The sequence below is a fragment of the Balaenoptera borealis genome (genome assembly GCF_965194805.1).
Source record: "Balaenoptera borealis genome assembly, chromosome: 5".
NCBI lineage: Eukaryota > Metazoa > Chordata > Mammalia > Artiodactyla > Balaenopteridae > Balaenoptera > Balaenoptera borealis.
Window position 1 is genome coordinate 71,703,278 of NC_138862.1, and position 15,846 is coordinate 71,719,123.

General features: G+C 50.1%; 1 protein-coding gene across 4 annotated transcripts in view; it reads right to left on the reverse strand.

Annotated features, from left to right (window-relative positions):
• Positions 1 to 5,484, reverse strand: part of MUC4 (mucin 4, cell surface associated) — a 50,395-nt gene extending 44,911 nt beyond the window's left edge. For 2 of the 4 annotated variants that reach the window (XM_082392251.1, XM_082392250.1), the window contains exon 1: positions 5,126 to 5,484. In XM_082392251.1, the coding sequence (XP_082248377.1) occupies positions 5,126 to 5,207 (82 nt within the window). In that variant the 5' untranslated portion in view covers positions 5,208 to 5,484. The remainder of the gene's footprint in view (positions 1 to 5,125) is intronic. The other 2 variants (XM_082392252.1, XM_082392253.1) reach the window with 2 other exon arrangements.
• Positions 5,485 to 15,846: the final 10,362 nt, after the last annotated feature.

Consider the following 15,846-nt stretch of genomic DNA (forward strand, 5'->3'; position numbering starts at 1 on the left):
CTTATTATGGCAGAAGCTCTGTTTGCTGCTGTTTTTACAGTTATCCACTCTCTTCCCAGATCTCCATTGCTACCACCAGGCCATGCCATGGTACCTTGGGGCTGGACTCCCGCAGCCAGCTCCTAACTAGTTTTTGTTTTACCCTTGCCCCCTTCCAATCCATTTCCCTCCATGGTATCCAGAGCAACCATTCCAAAGTTCAGATCTGATCACATCAATCCTTTACCTAAAACCCCTTACTGTCTGCGCATTTTAGTTCCTTAAAATCCACAATCCATTCCACGGCTTACAAGGCTTATATCATCTGGACCTGTCTACCTCTTTCAAGTCCTCCAAAGGGTCAAGCTCTTTCCTTGCTCTGCCCATCTTCCCCTGCCTGGCTCATGCTTCCTCTTCCTCCTCCACTCCCCCCCTACTCCCCCCAACCCTACCAATTTCCACCTCACTTACTACTTAACCTTGAGGTCTCAGCTCATATGTACGGCACTTCCTCAGAGAGGCCTTGGTGGATTTACTAATCCAAATGAAGTTTCCCTATTTTACTCTCATCATAATACCTGTTCAACATAACACCACATTTGCAGTTGGGAATTTTTCTGTAATTATTTCATATCTCTCTGCATACTAGATCTTAGCTCCAGGAGGCTGGGCCCCATCTGTTCCATTCTTCACTGTGTTCACACAGCACTGCCCTAGAACAATGTCAGGCACATAGGAGACGCTCCTTAAATAGTTGTTTAGCTAACAAATGTATGAATGAATGAATGAACGAATGAATATCTCAGCACGAGGTGTGGGTGCTTCTGTTCATCCTCTATCAATGAGCAGGGCTGGTTTATAGAGCTTGTGTACCACAATGCAAATACAGTGACCGAGGAGTCAGGAGACCTGCCTTCTAGGCCCAGCTGCCTTATTTACAGGCTGTGTGACCTCACACAAGCTTGGGAGGCTGGAACCATGACTTTGTCATCCTTGTGTCCAGAGCATTTAGCATGAGTGGAAATTCAGCAAGTGAATGAATAACTCCACACTCTTTCCTGTTCTGAATTTCTCCAAACCCACTGTCAAACTCAAACTGCAATTTTAGTTGGGGACATCTGTATAGAGCGGAGATGTCTATGCAGACCTTAAAAATGCACACGAGGAGAACCGAGCTGCCTGCCGCAAAGCCAGCACCCTCCGTAGGAGCCTGGCCACGCCTATGGAGGCCTCGTGGGCAAACACAGACGCCCAGTTCCTGGGGCTGCTCTGGAGTCTCATGGAAAATGTTGAGTATTTAAACCTCTATGAAACGCCAACAAATTGAGTTCATTTCAACTGAACTCTTCAGTGCTGTGTTGGGGACAGGGACACAACAGTGACTGAGTATTTGCTGCCATGAATTCAGCCTGGTGGAAGGCGAAAGGTTGGAAGTAGGAGGAGAGATGGCTGGAAAGTCCTTAGTCCTGGCCTTGGGAGAGGTGTCTTCGTGGGTGCTTCTCTGAAGCATTCAGCCGCACCACGAAACCAGAGAACAGACACGGTAGCAAACTGCTTGTTTGAGCACGTAAAAGGCCGACCGCTTCTTGGCCTCTCCTGGCAACGGACATAAATCACTGGTGTGTCAAACCCTGCCAGGACAGCCTCTGCCTCTGGAGCTGAGTCCAGAAACAAAGGGTGTGGAGGAGATTGCCACGCAAGGAAGCGTGCAGCTGCGGTGTCAGGGAGCGGGGCCTCTGCCGCACGGTGGAACTGGCATTCAGCATCAGCTCATGCGAGATGCCACATTCTGAATAAACCAAGCGGACCCTTGCAAACCCACAGGAAGATTGAGGGTGGCTTTTTAGAGCTCAAAGATCCTTGGATGAATGGGAATGCCTCCGAGCCAACAGAGGTGCCCTCTCCACTCTGCCTCCATTATCCTCCTGCCCCAGCTTCCCAGCTCTGAAATGCAGTGGTCCCGACATATTGCCATTTGCAACAACATGGATGGACCTAGACAGTATCATACTAAGTGAAGTAAGTCAGGCAGAGAAAGACAAACATCATATGACGTCACTTATATGAAGAATCTAAAAAATAGTACAAATAAATCTGTATACAAGATAGAAATAGACTCACAGATGTAGAAAACAAACTTATGGTTACCAAAGGGGAAAGGAGGGGCAGGGATAAATTAGGAGTATGGGATTAATAGATACACACTACTGTATATAAAATAGATACATAAGAATCTACTGTATGGCACATGAAACTGTATTCAATATCTTGTAATAACCTATAATGGAAAAGAATCTGAAGGTGTACACCTGAAACTAACACAATATTGAAAATCAACTATAGTTTAATACATTGTAAAATAAAATTAAATTAAAATTTAAAAAATAACATGCAGTGGTCTGTCTGTCAAACAAGATATTATGGATCTTCTACTTTGTACTAGATACTAGCTTATTTAATCTTCACCACAACCCTGTGAAATAGCTTCTTTCCACTTCACTAATTTTGCCAATGAAGACACCAAGTTAAAGGTTCTTTTCTCACATCCCCTGGGCTGGTAAGAGGCAATTTTGACATGGGGTCTTCTGGTTTGAACTTCCTGATTTTTGCTATACATTTTGCAAGCCATTGACTGAAATTTGATTGATTTTCCTGTTCAGGGACTTTCTCCTTTTGGATGTCCATAAGCACAGGGAGGGTTTCCTGGGGTGGGGGGCAGATAGCCTGTGGAGGGCTTGGGTGCCATTGGTGGCAAGTTGGGTGGGCCTGTCCTAAACTGACAGACAGATTAGAGGTTCTCGGAGAGAAGGGAAGCAGGAGAGCCCTCCCTGGGGCCCTCTGTGGCTGTGGATCTCCACCGTCCTGCACTTGCTACAGTCCCATCGTCTCCCAGTGGCTGTGCAGGGCGGTGCGGTGGCCCCTCGGTTACTGGGCCACTGATAGTATGGGAGACTGAGGCTTATTTTACCTCGTTTTCTTGCCAGAGCACGTGGAATCAGGGTTGCCAGGCTTCCTTCTAAGCCATTCCTGCCGGGAGCCACCTGTAGGCACCACGTCTCCGCTGGCTCCCTGTCCAGTCCGCCTCTGTCCACCCTTCTCTTCCCGTTTCCCCTTCAGGATCCAGGGCTTTTTCCTAAGGAAGCCCTTACACTACAGCACCTTCATGGAAACCCCAGGGTTTCTCCTTTCACCCTGGGGTGAAGACTCAGACACCTGCTCCAAGGATGACCCAGGCCTGGGTGAGGGTGTTGGCAGCAATGTGGAAGCAGACCCTGGGTTCAGATATAGGCAGGTCACTCGTGGGTCCCCTTCAGGGAGCCAACGGAATGGGACTGACCAGTTCCCACTTTCCCAGAACTCCCCACCCCGGCAGACGTGGGGGACTCACTGCCTGTCCAGCAGAGACTACTTTTCCCTCCAAGGTCCTCTGGATGCTCAGTCACATGCCTGGGGCCCCACCTCCCATCCCACTCCCCCTCCTTCCTGGCCCTGCTCCATCTTGTGCCCTTTCGCAATGCACAGGACTCGGTTCCAGGGCACCCTGCGCGGCTTCAGAGCCATCATGGGGACTCCCTTCCAACTTCAAGGTCCTCCTCTCGCTCACACCCCATTGCTCCCCACCTGCCTTCCCCTGCCCACTCCCACCCCAGTCCTTGCCCCTTCGGGCTCCTCTCCACACACTTCGTGGCTCCTCCTGACCTTGACAACCCTAATGCAGGGCCGAGTGCAGGGCCGGTACTGAACACTTTTTGTGTTGACTTTAAATCACAGAATATCAAAACTTAAGCACTCAGCAATCCAGAGGTCATGCCATCCTTTTTCCATTGGGGAACGGAGGCCTGGAGAGAGATACAGTAGGACCTGGTAATGGGACCAGATCACTTAGCAGCAAAGCCAAGACTGGACCCAAGGTTCCCTAAATCCAAACCACCTTCTCCCCATTGCCCATGGTCATGACTCCTACAGACACCCCTTAGTTTACCCCCAGGAACAGACCCTGTGGGGCTGGCAACAGAAGGTTCCGAAGGCTCCTTCTGGCCTCTGTTTCCTCACTGCATGATGAGTAGGGAGGATGAGGGGCTTTGGGTGTGAGGGTGGTATAGAGGGTGGGCGTTCTGTTTGGTCTTAGCCAAGCCCTTAAACATTTCAAGGAAGGTGGAATCTTCCACATCCCTGGCATTGTGCCTCTTACTATCTGTAAGAGAGTGTGTTCCTCTGACCCACTGTGTGAGAAATGATTCCTTGGGTGAAGGTTCCCCAGGCCTGCTGAGGAGGGGAGGGAGCTGTGATTATATCTTCGGTTTGGGGTCCTGACCCCTCACCCTCTCCTGGCCCCAGAGACGTTCAGAAGACTCAGACACCCTGAAATACAGAACGAAACCTGGCCCTGGGGCCAGGGGGGCAGCTTGGAAGGTAGTGAGGAAGGGACAGGGGACCCAGGGGGAGCTTCTCCAAAAGGCCTTAGTTCCAGCTCTACTTGCAGCTCCAGACAGAGGCGGGCAGTCAGGGTGTGGCGGAGGCCAAGGCCAACACCTGGGCTGTGAGCCCTGCCCTGGGGGCATTAGCCCAAGAGGAAGCTTTTAAACCCAAGTTCAGAGGCAAGAAGCCGACTGCCTGTCTCAGCTGCCCTTTAGTCCTGCATTTTTTCTCCAAGCCAGTCGCTTCTTTTCTCCCCTGGTCCTTCCTTTCCATCCTGCCTGTCTCCTCTGATTCCCTCCTCTCTCTGGATCTACTTTGCTTTGACTCATCTGTTTCTCACCTGTCTTTTCCTCTGACTCTATATCTTTCTGTAAGTTTTTCTTCCAGTTGTTATCCAGCTTTCTTGTTTTTCTGTGTCATTCCTTCTCAACTCTCTCTCCCTTTTTCTACAGTTCTGCCTACCTGTCTCTTTCCACAAAATAAGCCCTGGTTCCCCCAGTGGGTTTCCCCAAACCAGGACACTCCCCCATCTCCCTGCTTCTCTCTGTCTCTACATCCTCCTTCCTCGGTCTCTTTAGCGTTCTCCCTCTCTCTCCCCCATATTGTCCCATCTCTATCCATTCACCTCTCTCTGCCTCTCTGTCTCTCTCCCATGACAGACCCCAGCTCCTCGGATGGGATCGGTGAAGTCAGGTCCCCAGAATGCTGCCCCAGGTGCATCACTTACCCAGGAGCACTGGCCCAAGGACGCAGGAACACAAGCAGCCCAGGAACACACAAGGGACCCTCCTCCAGTGGACACCCCTCATGGCTCCAGAAAGAGTCCCTCACGCTCCCCTGGGGAAGCTCGTCAGCACCGAAGTGGTTGTGTGAGGAGCAGAGGTGAACCTGTCCCCGCTGGCTGCTGGCCTTAAACAGGTGTATTTCCCTGAGGGGCCAGAGTACCAGGGGAAGCGGACAAAAGAAGGCGGGGCCCCGTGCCAATCATCCTTGCCATATCTTTTCTTTCCTCAATCTCCACCCCCTTCCCCCACCAGGAAAAAATAAAAAATATAAACACAGATACACCCTTTGCTCCGTTCCTAGTCAGCCTGAGCCAAGTAGGGGGAGGGATGGGAGGGGCATGTAGAGGAATAGAAACCAGGACACATGGAAATGGGGGGCCCACCCTCCTGCCTGGTGTCCTGGGCTGCCCCTGTCTTGCTGGCGTTTCAGACTGACACAGCGGGAGCCACCGGGTCATTTCAGGAGGAAGGGCAGGGCAGAATGGGGAAGAGAGGTGCTAAGAGGGAGTGAGTTTGGGGCTATATGAATAGGAGAGTGAAATTTGTGGAGATCCTAAGAAACATGGCAAGTAGGGGGAGCAATGTGGGGTGAGAGGTGGGAATCAGAAATACCCCGTATGCTACTTGTGGGATGGAACACTGGGCTGGGAACATCTGCTCAGTGCTGGGCATAGGGTAGACCCTCACCAAATGGTGGATTTCCTCTTTCTAGCAGAGGACGCAACAGAGCCAGGGTCCAGAAAGCCCAAGGCAACCTGGGGAAGCTGCTTGAGCGATCTGGGGTGGGTAGTGCGGTAGAGAGTAGAACCTGGGGAGAAGGAATTGTGAGCCCACAAGGAAGTAGTGGCTGCTCCTGGAGACCTTGGAGACCAGGGCACCCCATTTTGACCTCTTGGGACTCACAAGCATAACCAAGAAGGGACAGGAACTCCAAACTGATTTTGTGCCAGGCAGAGTTTGAAGGTGAAAGAAGGTAGCTGGTATAGTTCTGCAAAGGACAGCAACAGCGATGTTCCCCCACACTTTGCCACGGCGTGAACCCCTGCTTCTGGTTTCTCCAGACTTGATTCCCTGAGTGTGGGGTCTGTGGAGTGACTGGTCCCCAGGCAGGGAGCTCAGGCTCTCACTGCACAGCCTAGGATGAGGAATCGGCATTTCCACGTTCCCAGGCAGAAACCTGGAGCCATCCAAAGAGGAGTGGATGGCTACACTGTGGTGCCGTCTCAGAGGACCAGGAAGGCTCCACCACCTTGTCAGCTACTTGCTTTCTGAAGCTGAAATCCCAATTACAGCCAAAGCCCAAAGGCTGGACTTTCCAGTTATAGTGCAACTACTTCAGAGAAGTAGCATTGTCCCCCCAAAAGTCCCACCTCTGTATGGACCCGTTGATCCCATTCTTACCCAGGAGAAGGAAATTCATAAGGGTAAAGAGGAATTTTAAGCATAGAGCAGTGGGACAGGATACGAGGAAGATATCACTGAAAAAAATGTACATAGACACCAAGGCCAACTTGGTCTCTTAATCATTTTTTCTGTGTCAGTTCTTGCTCATGAGTTCTTTCTATTAACTTGCTATGTGTTTTGTTTGGTGACATTTACTGGACTACAGTTTTGTATTTAGAAGAGAAAAAAGCATTCCACGTTAGACCAAAGTAAGAGTTGGACATCTTGTCGACCTAACACAGCAAACCTCCCACTTTCCAATGCAAGGAACGCTGGAGGTGCAGAGTGTTCTCCAGAAGCTACTGTGGTGGCCAAGACTCCAACTGGGCTCAGGATATCTGAGCTTGAATCCCAGATCTGCCACCCAAGGCAAGTCACAGCCTCTTGGAGACTTATTTTCCTCATCTATAAAATAAGGATAATATGTCAAAGAAAAAACAGAGCTGGACAGGTAGTTAAAGCATAAAAACAGATTTTATTCAGGGCTCTTGCCATATGAGAAAAGGGACCTCAGTATAGGCCCAGGCTCAACTCCAAATATAGCATGAGCAAGTGGGAATTTATAGCCAAGAAGCAGGGTAAGGGTCAGAGGATAGAAAATTACTAAGAAAAAACATCAGGGGTGAGGGGATTCTGGCTAAACCAACCTAACAGGACTTTTGGCCGAAGACAGGCCAGGGTGATCAGACATCACCTTGGAGGGATGGAGGAGGGTGAGGCGCCTGATCAGACATTGAGATTTCCAGATATTGAGGATGGGACACTCTTGCTAAACTGACTTGGCAGGGCTCTTGCTAAAACTGGATTTTACAGGGAAGTGCACAGATGGGCCTAGAAGGAAGTTTAGGAGCCTGACTAAAGTTCAGTCAAACAAAAGTCTATGTCAAATAACACCTACCCAAAAGGTTGTGAAAATAAAATGAGCTCAAACACGTAAAAGTGCTTCATAGGTGTGAAGACACCTGTAGAGGGCACTTGGCCTCTCGTTTCATCCTGACATCATCCCTGAAGGTAGAAACAAGTGAGGGAAGCAGGGCATGAAGAGGAGTCTGGAAAAGAATTCCAGGCTCATTTGCATACTGAGTCTTTCTTGCATCCCTTTTGGGTTTTAGGACGTTGGCACGTGTGAATCTAATTCATCTTCTCCCTGCCTGCCTCCAGTTCCTTTCCCATTTCCCTTTGAGCCCAGCTACCTCTTGGCTTGCCCATTTTCCAGGGTTGGTATGCTTCTGGGTCTCTATGACAAATGCCCCTCTTTCTCTATTTGTCCTTCCTTCTCCCCTCCCAAGGCATCTGATGGAGACAGAGAGGGGTGAGTGAGAAGGGAAGAGATGAGTAGATTCCCGGAGGTCTGTCTGGTGGAGACCTCCTAGGCCTGCAGACTGCTGGGCGTACTCGGGGGCAAGAATCTGAAACCAAATTGAGGTTGATATTCCATGGGGGGGCCAGAGAGTTCAGTCTTGACTTGGGGTATCAGTAAATTGGAGCAAGGATAAGATTATGACATTTTCACATGGAAGGAAGATACAGATGTGGCCTGAATAGACTCAGCCTGGGTTCTGGGCAGCGTGTCAAGATCTTTAAAGGAGACTTCTCTCCTAGGCTACCCAAAGTGGGAGACTCTCATCTGGGGGTGGGGTTAAAATTGCTTACCTCCATATAATTTATGCCCTGATAGACCCTCATGCTGCTAATAAAGTTACTCCTGGCCAGCCTTAAAACACCTAGATTGAGATGGGGCAGGAAGTCAGATATTTATTCATCCTGATTTGTTCAATCTTAAGGCTTGAACTAGAGTGCCAGGCCCTGTGTATGTCCCCGTAGCCCTGCAAGGTACATATCACCATCCCCATCTCACATCTGAGAAAACTGACGTTCAGGGAGATGAACACGCACTCTCGTCATGACTGAGTCACGGTCCAGGTTGTGTGATCAGGTGGAACTGGGGAATGCTAACTGCCCTGAATCACTCCTGCCCAGGTCACACGAGGAAGTTGCAAAGCTGGAATTCGAGCCTAGGTCTGCTTGGCTCCAAAGCCAAAGAATGGAATTAACATGCCCTAAGCGCTTATCCTCTGCTGGTGGGGGCTTATATGCTGAACTGTTATTTCCCCAAGGTAGACGCAGAGATACGCCTTTAAGAATGGATACACTGTTGGCTGCAAGGAGAGTGGTTAGTTGGTAGCGCCAGCTGTTAGCTCCTTCAGGTGCACCTCAACTTTCAAGCCAAGAGCACTCTCTTCTCATGGTGACCCTCAGGTCAATGACTGAGCAAGGCAGTGGTGCAAGGACTTGGCTAGTTCCAGTCCCACAGGATTCCTTTAAGAGGCAGTCTGCGCCTCAGCGCATCCCACAGAACCTGTAGGGACTTCGTGGCTTTGTCAGCTGTGCTGGCTCCCGCCCAATCCTGCCTCCTGCCTTTTCCTTTCACAGGTGTTATTCCCCATAAACTTCCATTTCACTCCATCTCAGTGTTTGCTTCCAGCAGGACCCAACCTGAGACACTCACTTAAAAGAGGATGACCATTTTATGATATAGAGACTGACCATCTGAGCTGGGTTTCAAATCCAGATCTGCACAACTCCAAGTTCTCTGACCACTGCTCTGTACTCAACAGTCCAGCAAGGGGAGGGGGTGGTGGTTATGGTCTTGGTGGGCGTGGCTTCTGCTACACAGAGGAGGGGGAGATCTGCCTGCAAGGACAAGATTCCCAGGCTGCAAAACATACAGACCAATGGGATTGACGCCGTTTGGGGCGGGGGCTCCCCCATGGCTGGACCCGCCACGGGAGTGTGCTATGTGTTGGTGTCAGGCCACTGTGGAGGAGGGAGCCAAGGTGACAAAGGGGAAGCTCTGCTTGTGAGATCTTGACTCCCAGGCCGTGGTGGAAGCCGGGGCCCTGGTGTTTGGGCCACAGAAAGGCCCCTGTCATTCTCCCAGGATTGGGCTTCAAGGCCCTTTCTCTAAAAGTGCCCTGCGTTCTCACGCCAGTTAGTTCATTTCTCATTTTCCCTCTGCGGCGGAGGGGGACTAATGCCTCCCCAGGCAACATCTTCCAGGCCTGGGGTCCCCAGGAAGGAGGCTCTGTGCTGAGTGCCCGGGCAGGGGTGAAGGGGCAGACTGACTTGAGGCCCAGGAGTCTAAATTTATCCATTCACTCCACTTTAAGGAGAAGAAAACTCAGTCCTGGAAATTAGCAACAGTGCTCAGTCAAAAAGCCAGCACCTAGGGGCTCAGATTCACTATCTGTGACCTACGGGTAGGCTTCCCTTCTCAAATTCTGAAAGAAAAAAAAGAGTCTCAACATAATTTTAGAACCGGAAGAACCTTGGCCATCATGGAGTCCACACTGCTCATTCTGCCGTGGAAGAGGTGCCGGCCCACAGAGAAGGGAGTGTCCCAGGTCACACGTTGGTCAGCGGCAGATGCGGGCTTGCGCCCACGCCCCCAGTGTTCATTTTGCTCTGCACTCTTCCTCCCATGGTTATTAGGTTGTCTTGTGCACTCCTAGCACCCCAGTCAGACCCGCTGCCTCTAGCCTAAACCTCTGTCCACAGGCAATGCTCAGTAAGGGCTGTCATGATGGGGCCTCCTGCCCTCTCAAACAGGGCGGCCAGCAGAGGCTTCCAACACAGGGTTCTGACAGAGAGCCCAGCCCAGGCCTTAAAGAGTTTTTTCAAATAAAGTTTACCATCGCTGTTTTTTTCCCCTTATGAAAGTAATACATGCTCACGATAGCAGATACGGAAAATATTTTAAAGTAGAGAGGAGAAAAACATCATCAGTACGTTTGAAAAACCCCTCTTAATACACTGATAGATTTCTAGCTACTTCTCCAGGAACAGCTCATATACATAGCTTTAATCTATCACATCATAGATAAATTTGGATTCTACTTTACCACATAACTTTAAACATAAACATTTCCTCTCATTGTTATGAAACACTTCACGCACACATTTTTAAAGTCAGCATGATGTTCCATTGAGTGGACTGCCATATAATTTATTTAATTAAGTTGGACACGGGCTATTTACTTGTCCCTATTACAAGTAATGCAGAGGTGATTGCCTATTTAAGCTCATTTCCTTAAGCAAGAATCAGGACTGGTATGCTTTGCTACACTGCTCTGATCTTCCTTCTCCTACAGCAGGAAGTCAATGAACATGAATTAGCTAAGTCTACAGGGTGTGAGCGTATTCTCAGACACTTGGGGTCTAATGCTGACAGTCTAATGGTAGAGGCAAAACCAACAGTAAAATGAGATCATTAGTCAGGTGAGCTAAAATTGATGGGTGGATTAAGGACTCTGCAGGTGGACTGGGAAACAGAGTCCCTCAAGGATGCCTTCCTGGGTGAGCTCCCAGCCCTGATCCAGGACCAGCTGCCAGGCCTCTCATTTGAAGAACTGAGACTTGATACATAGCCCAGGTGATATTCTAGAGAAAGTAATCCAGAAGGAATTTGAAAGAGAAGGGGATGGGGTGGGGGAACTTAAGCAGAGGATCAGAGAAGAAGAAAATGGAAATAGACCTGGAGCAAAACCTAGCTGGGAAGTGAGGTCCTCTCCTTCTCCCCAGCTCCCTGCGGAGAGGAGCTAGCCGAAGCTGGAGGGGTCGGCCAAGGGGAGGGAAGGAGAGCAGAGCCAGGGAGGCCCAGCAAGCCCTGCTCCCCAGGGTACAGTGGAGGCAGCAAAACTCAGGGTCAGCCTGGCACTCCAACAGCCCTGTTAGTCTGTGAACCTGTGTGCCAGGCACTGTGCCCAGCACAGGGGATGCTGAGATGAATAAGATATAGCCCCTGCCCTCACAGGGTCACAGTCTAGAGGGATCTAGGTATGGGGGGAGGGGCATTTACTGATGGGCCCTCTGGGTTTGCGGTCCTGAGGTCTGGGGGTATGTTGAGCAATGGAACAGACCCACTGAGGGCAGTCCAAGAGGATCTCTCTCGTATTCGTTTCCTAGGGCTGCCGTGACAAAGTACCACAAACTTGGTGGCTTAAAACAGCAGAAATGTATTCTCTCCCAGTTCTGGAGGCCGGAAATCCTAAATCAAGTTGCTGGCAAGAGCACACTCCCTGCAAAGGCTCCGGGGAGGAATCCTTCCTTGCCTTCTCTACCGTCTGGTGGTTGACGGCATCCTTGGCATTTCTTGGCTTGCAGCTGCATCACTCCAGTCTCTGCCTCCGTCACCACATGGCCATCTTCCCGCTGTGTGTCTCTGTCTCTTTTCTCTTCTTATAAGGACAAAAGTCATTGGAGTACTGTCCACACTAATCCAGTAGGACCTCAGTTTAACTTAGCTGATGACATCCGTGAAGACTGTATTTCCAAATACGGTCACATTCTGAGGCGACATGAGTTTGGGGGGACACTTATCCAGCCCAATAAAACCCCTTTGAAGAAAGCTTGCGAAGGGTACGTGTGGGTCCTTACGGTAGAGGACAAATGGCCTCCGCAGGGAAGCCCGGCAGGTGAGCCACTTCCCCCCGGGCTGGCCCTGGAAATTCCCAAACGCCTGCCCTCGTCACCCCTGAGCCACAAGCCAGGCTGGGTGACCCAGGGAAATGGGCGGGACTAATCACCTGATCTAACTTCCCAGGGGAGGGGGGAAGCTGGGCACGCAGCAGACCCAGGAGCCCCCAGCCTGGCGGCCTCCTGCCATGCCGAGACCACCCTCCACTGCCCAGGGAAGTGGAGACAGCAGAAGAGCAGGGAGCTGACCGCACCTACCCCCGCCACCGCCACCGCGATTTCAGCCTTGCACTCGCTCTCCAGTGTGGGCTTACTACAGCTGAGTGAAAGTGTCACACTTCCTGGTTTCCTTCTCAACGTGGAGAAGAAAATAAGGGTGAGCAAGGGGTGAGGGACAGGACAATATATTTAAAAATAAACCACCCCACCCTGTCCTCAGGCATTCCTCAGCTGGGCTGGTCAGCCCACTCCCCGCCCCCCACCCCTGCCCTGCGCACACACGCACACACCACTCTCCAAGGGCGGGGAAGAACTAGATCCAGACATTTTCTCTTTCATCTACACAGACCCAGACGCTCCCTCGATGGGAGAAAGTAACTTCCCACCTTGCCCTGCCCCCTTGAAATGACTTCTTCAGGTGCACTTGGAATGTTCTCTCTCCCCAGTTCCCACACACACTCCCTGGAGCCCTGGAGCCCTGGGACAGAGGAGGGGGGGAGAGGCAAGAGGATTATGATTGATAACTCTGCTCCCCACGTGGCCGCAAGGCCGGCAAGATAAAGTTTTCACTGAAATGAAGTTCACATTCATTCTGGAGTCTAGAGATTGATTTAGTCGCGAGGTACCAGGTCCAGAATAAACTGCCAGGACCTGGCCCCAGGTCCAAGAGATTAGCCTGAGGGAGGAGTCACCTGGCTTGTTCTCCTTCGGGGAAGGAGGGTGTGAGCCCCCCGAAGGCAGAGTGAGTGCTCCTGGGGAAAGAGCAAGGGCTCTGGAGTCACCGAGGGCCAGCTGCTTCCTAGCTGAACCTCAGTCTCCGCACCTACACAATGGGAATAATAATAATCATTCCTATGAGCTTAGCACATAGAAGGTTCTCAACAAACAGTGTCCCCCACAGGGAAGGCGGACATAGAAAAAGAGCCAAAAAGTGGTTTCAAGTAAGAGTCTGGGGTTGTTCTGGGTGGAGAGGCCAGCTCATGAAAGTGAGGGGGTTATAGTAGGATTCTTGCTGGGTGAATTGCTCTGGAAGGGAGATGGTCAGTGGGGGTGGGCAAGCCTGGCCACAGGCTTGTGAGGTTACTATCCCCACCAGGGTCTTGGTAAACTGGTAAACTGGGAGATGGTCAGCTAGGCTAGATCCACCGAGTTGGTGTTAATCTTACGCAGATAAGCTCATTTTATGCAGTGATTTTGCAAGTCAGTGAAGTTCTTCAAGGACTGTGCTTTAGAGGCTGGGGGAGAGGGGCCTGTTCGAGACAATGAGGTTCCGAGACTCAGAAGCAATCGTACTGAATCCACCTAATCTTTTTTCTAATCCATGCTACTAAGAAGCATAACATGCAAGGGCAGGGAAGAGGCCAGTCCTGGAAGGATATTTTTGAGGGCTTTTTTCTTATTCTGACACTAGACTATCTCACAGAGTAGTGAAAGCCTACAGGCCCTGGATGCAACCTGTACGTCAGGACTTCAAATGTAGGCTCCAATATCTTATAATAAATAATATATATTGTATAATTATTAAATTATTGTGATATGTGATATACTAGTATATATAATTTACACTTATCGTATTAGCCTAATTTAAGTGTGAGATTGGCTTCCTAAAAATGCTTTGAAATGTTTCATGACTGTTATTGCCTGGAGAGCCCCTGAATGTCTGATCGCTTTTAACAGTCCTGGGCAGCCAAACCCCAAACCCCTGGTCCCTTTGAGATAGTTAGGCCACCGCCCTTGGTTAGTTTGCCCCTCTGCCAAGAGCAGGCACACACCTGTAAGGACCTGGCTTTCAGAGGACCCCCCCACCCCCCCCCCCACCCCATGGCATCGGAGTAAAGATCAGTGTACTTTGCCTGAAGGATTAAGAACATGAAACTCATGGTTCGTTGGGCCTATCACACTAGGGCCTATCACAAAAGCCTGCTCCTTTTGGCACTCCTCATCCAAGGGCAATGAGAGACCATTACAAGGATTTAAGCAGGGGTGACGCGATCCGACTTTTGGTTCAAAAAAGGTGGAAATCAAGTTGCGAAGGAGCGAGACTAGATGAGAGAGGAGGCCTCATAGAATAGCCCAGGCAAGAGATGATGGTGTATGGAGAAGTACAGTGGCAGGGAGGTGGAGAAATGCTTGGTTGGAGAAAGGTTTCAGAGATAGAACCCACAAGGCTTGATGGGAGAGGGTCATTCTTCTGCTCTCCTTTGAGCCACAGGAAGGAGGATGGTGCCAGTAACTGAGAAAGGGAACATCAGTGGAGTAGTAAGTTGGAGGAATGGAGGGAGGTTGCAGGAGGGGAAGACATGAGTCTCTTTTCAGTAGGGTGACCATAGTATTTCTGTCCCGAGCAGCACACATTTGAAAATGAAAGGAGGCACCATTGGAGCAACTGGGACAACAACATAAACTGAGCCTGTACCTGGCAAATCAGACCTACAGTCATTCATTCGAGTTTGGGGATGTATTGAGGTAGGAGGTACCGATGAGATACTCAAGTGAAGATATCAAGGTGACAACAGATATATGTGTCTGAGTTTAGGTGAGATTTTTGACCAGAGGGTTTTCTACCAGTAAAACAATTAAGGGAGTTGCTTCTTCCCAACTGCTTTATGGTATTTAATTAAAACCCATGTTATGACTCTTGTTACTATAGATGTCAAAATAAACTGGAAGCAAAGGAAAAAAAAAAAAAAAAATGAAGAACGTGAAACCCAAACCCTTATTCTTTGGTTAGAGCCTCTCCTTCCTTCCCCACCAGCCCTCGGCAGGAATGAGAGGCAAAATCAAAATTCACTGGTGCTTTTATCCATATCCGTGAGTCTGTGTTTCTGTATAAATGATCAATGTATTAGAAACAAACAAACAAACAAAAAGCAACGACTTCTTGTTCTCTTCTCAGGACCTAAAGTACAGCTTTTCATCAGATGAGTACAGCGGATGAGGAAGGCAAGGAGAAAATGCGGAGGCCAGAAGGGAAGAGCTGAGCAAACTAACAGGTTTGATTCAGGCATCCAGGCCAGACCCTGAACTACCGAACCACGGGAAAGGGCTGCTGTGGGCAGAGTCCCCAGAACACAGGAAGATGGTCGTTCTGACTGAGGCAGATCAGGAGTCCAGCCCCTGTGGATGCCGCCCAGGTGTGGGCATGGAAGGAGTGGTAATAAGAGTAAATGAGGCAGTGAAACTAGGGTTCCTACAAGGTGTTAGCAGTTTGGTGCTGCCAGCTTGCATGGCGCTATGAGAAACGTGGGAAGTACTCGCAGCTGACTCACCCAAATTTCCTGGAATGGAGGTGAAATCCTTTGGGTACCTGGCTGGACTCCAGAATGACTGTCCTGAGTGAGAGAAGCCTCAGAAAGGAGGGAAATTGCGGAGAAGGGCCTGAGGAGCATCCCAGGAGCCTGCTTTGCAAGGAGCAACAGCTCCCAGCTTGCTGTGTTGGGAGGCGAGGGTTAGGAGGGAGACTTAGTGCAGAAGGCACTTGTGTTTGGGGGTTTCCTTGGGTGGGTGTTTCTGTTTTCTACCTGGG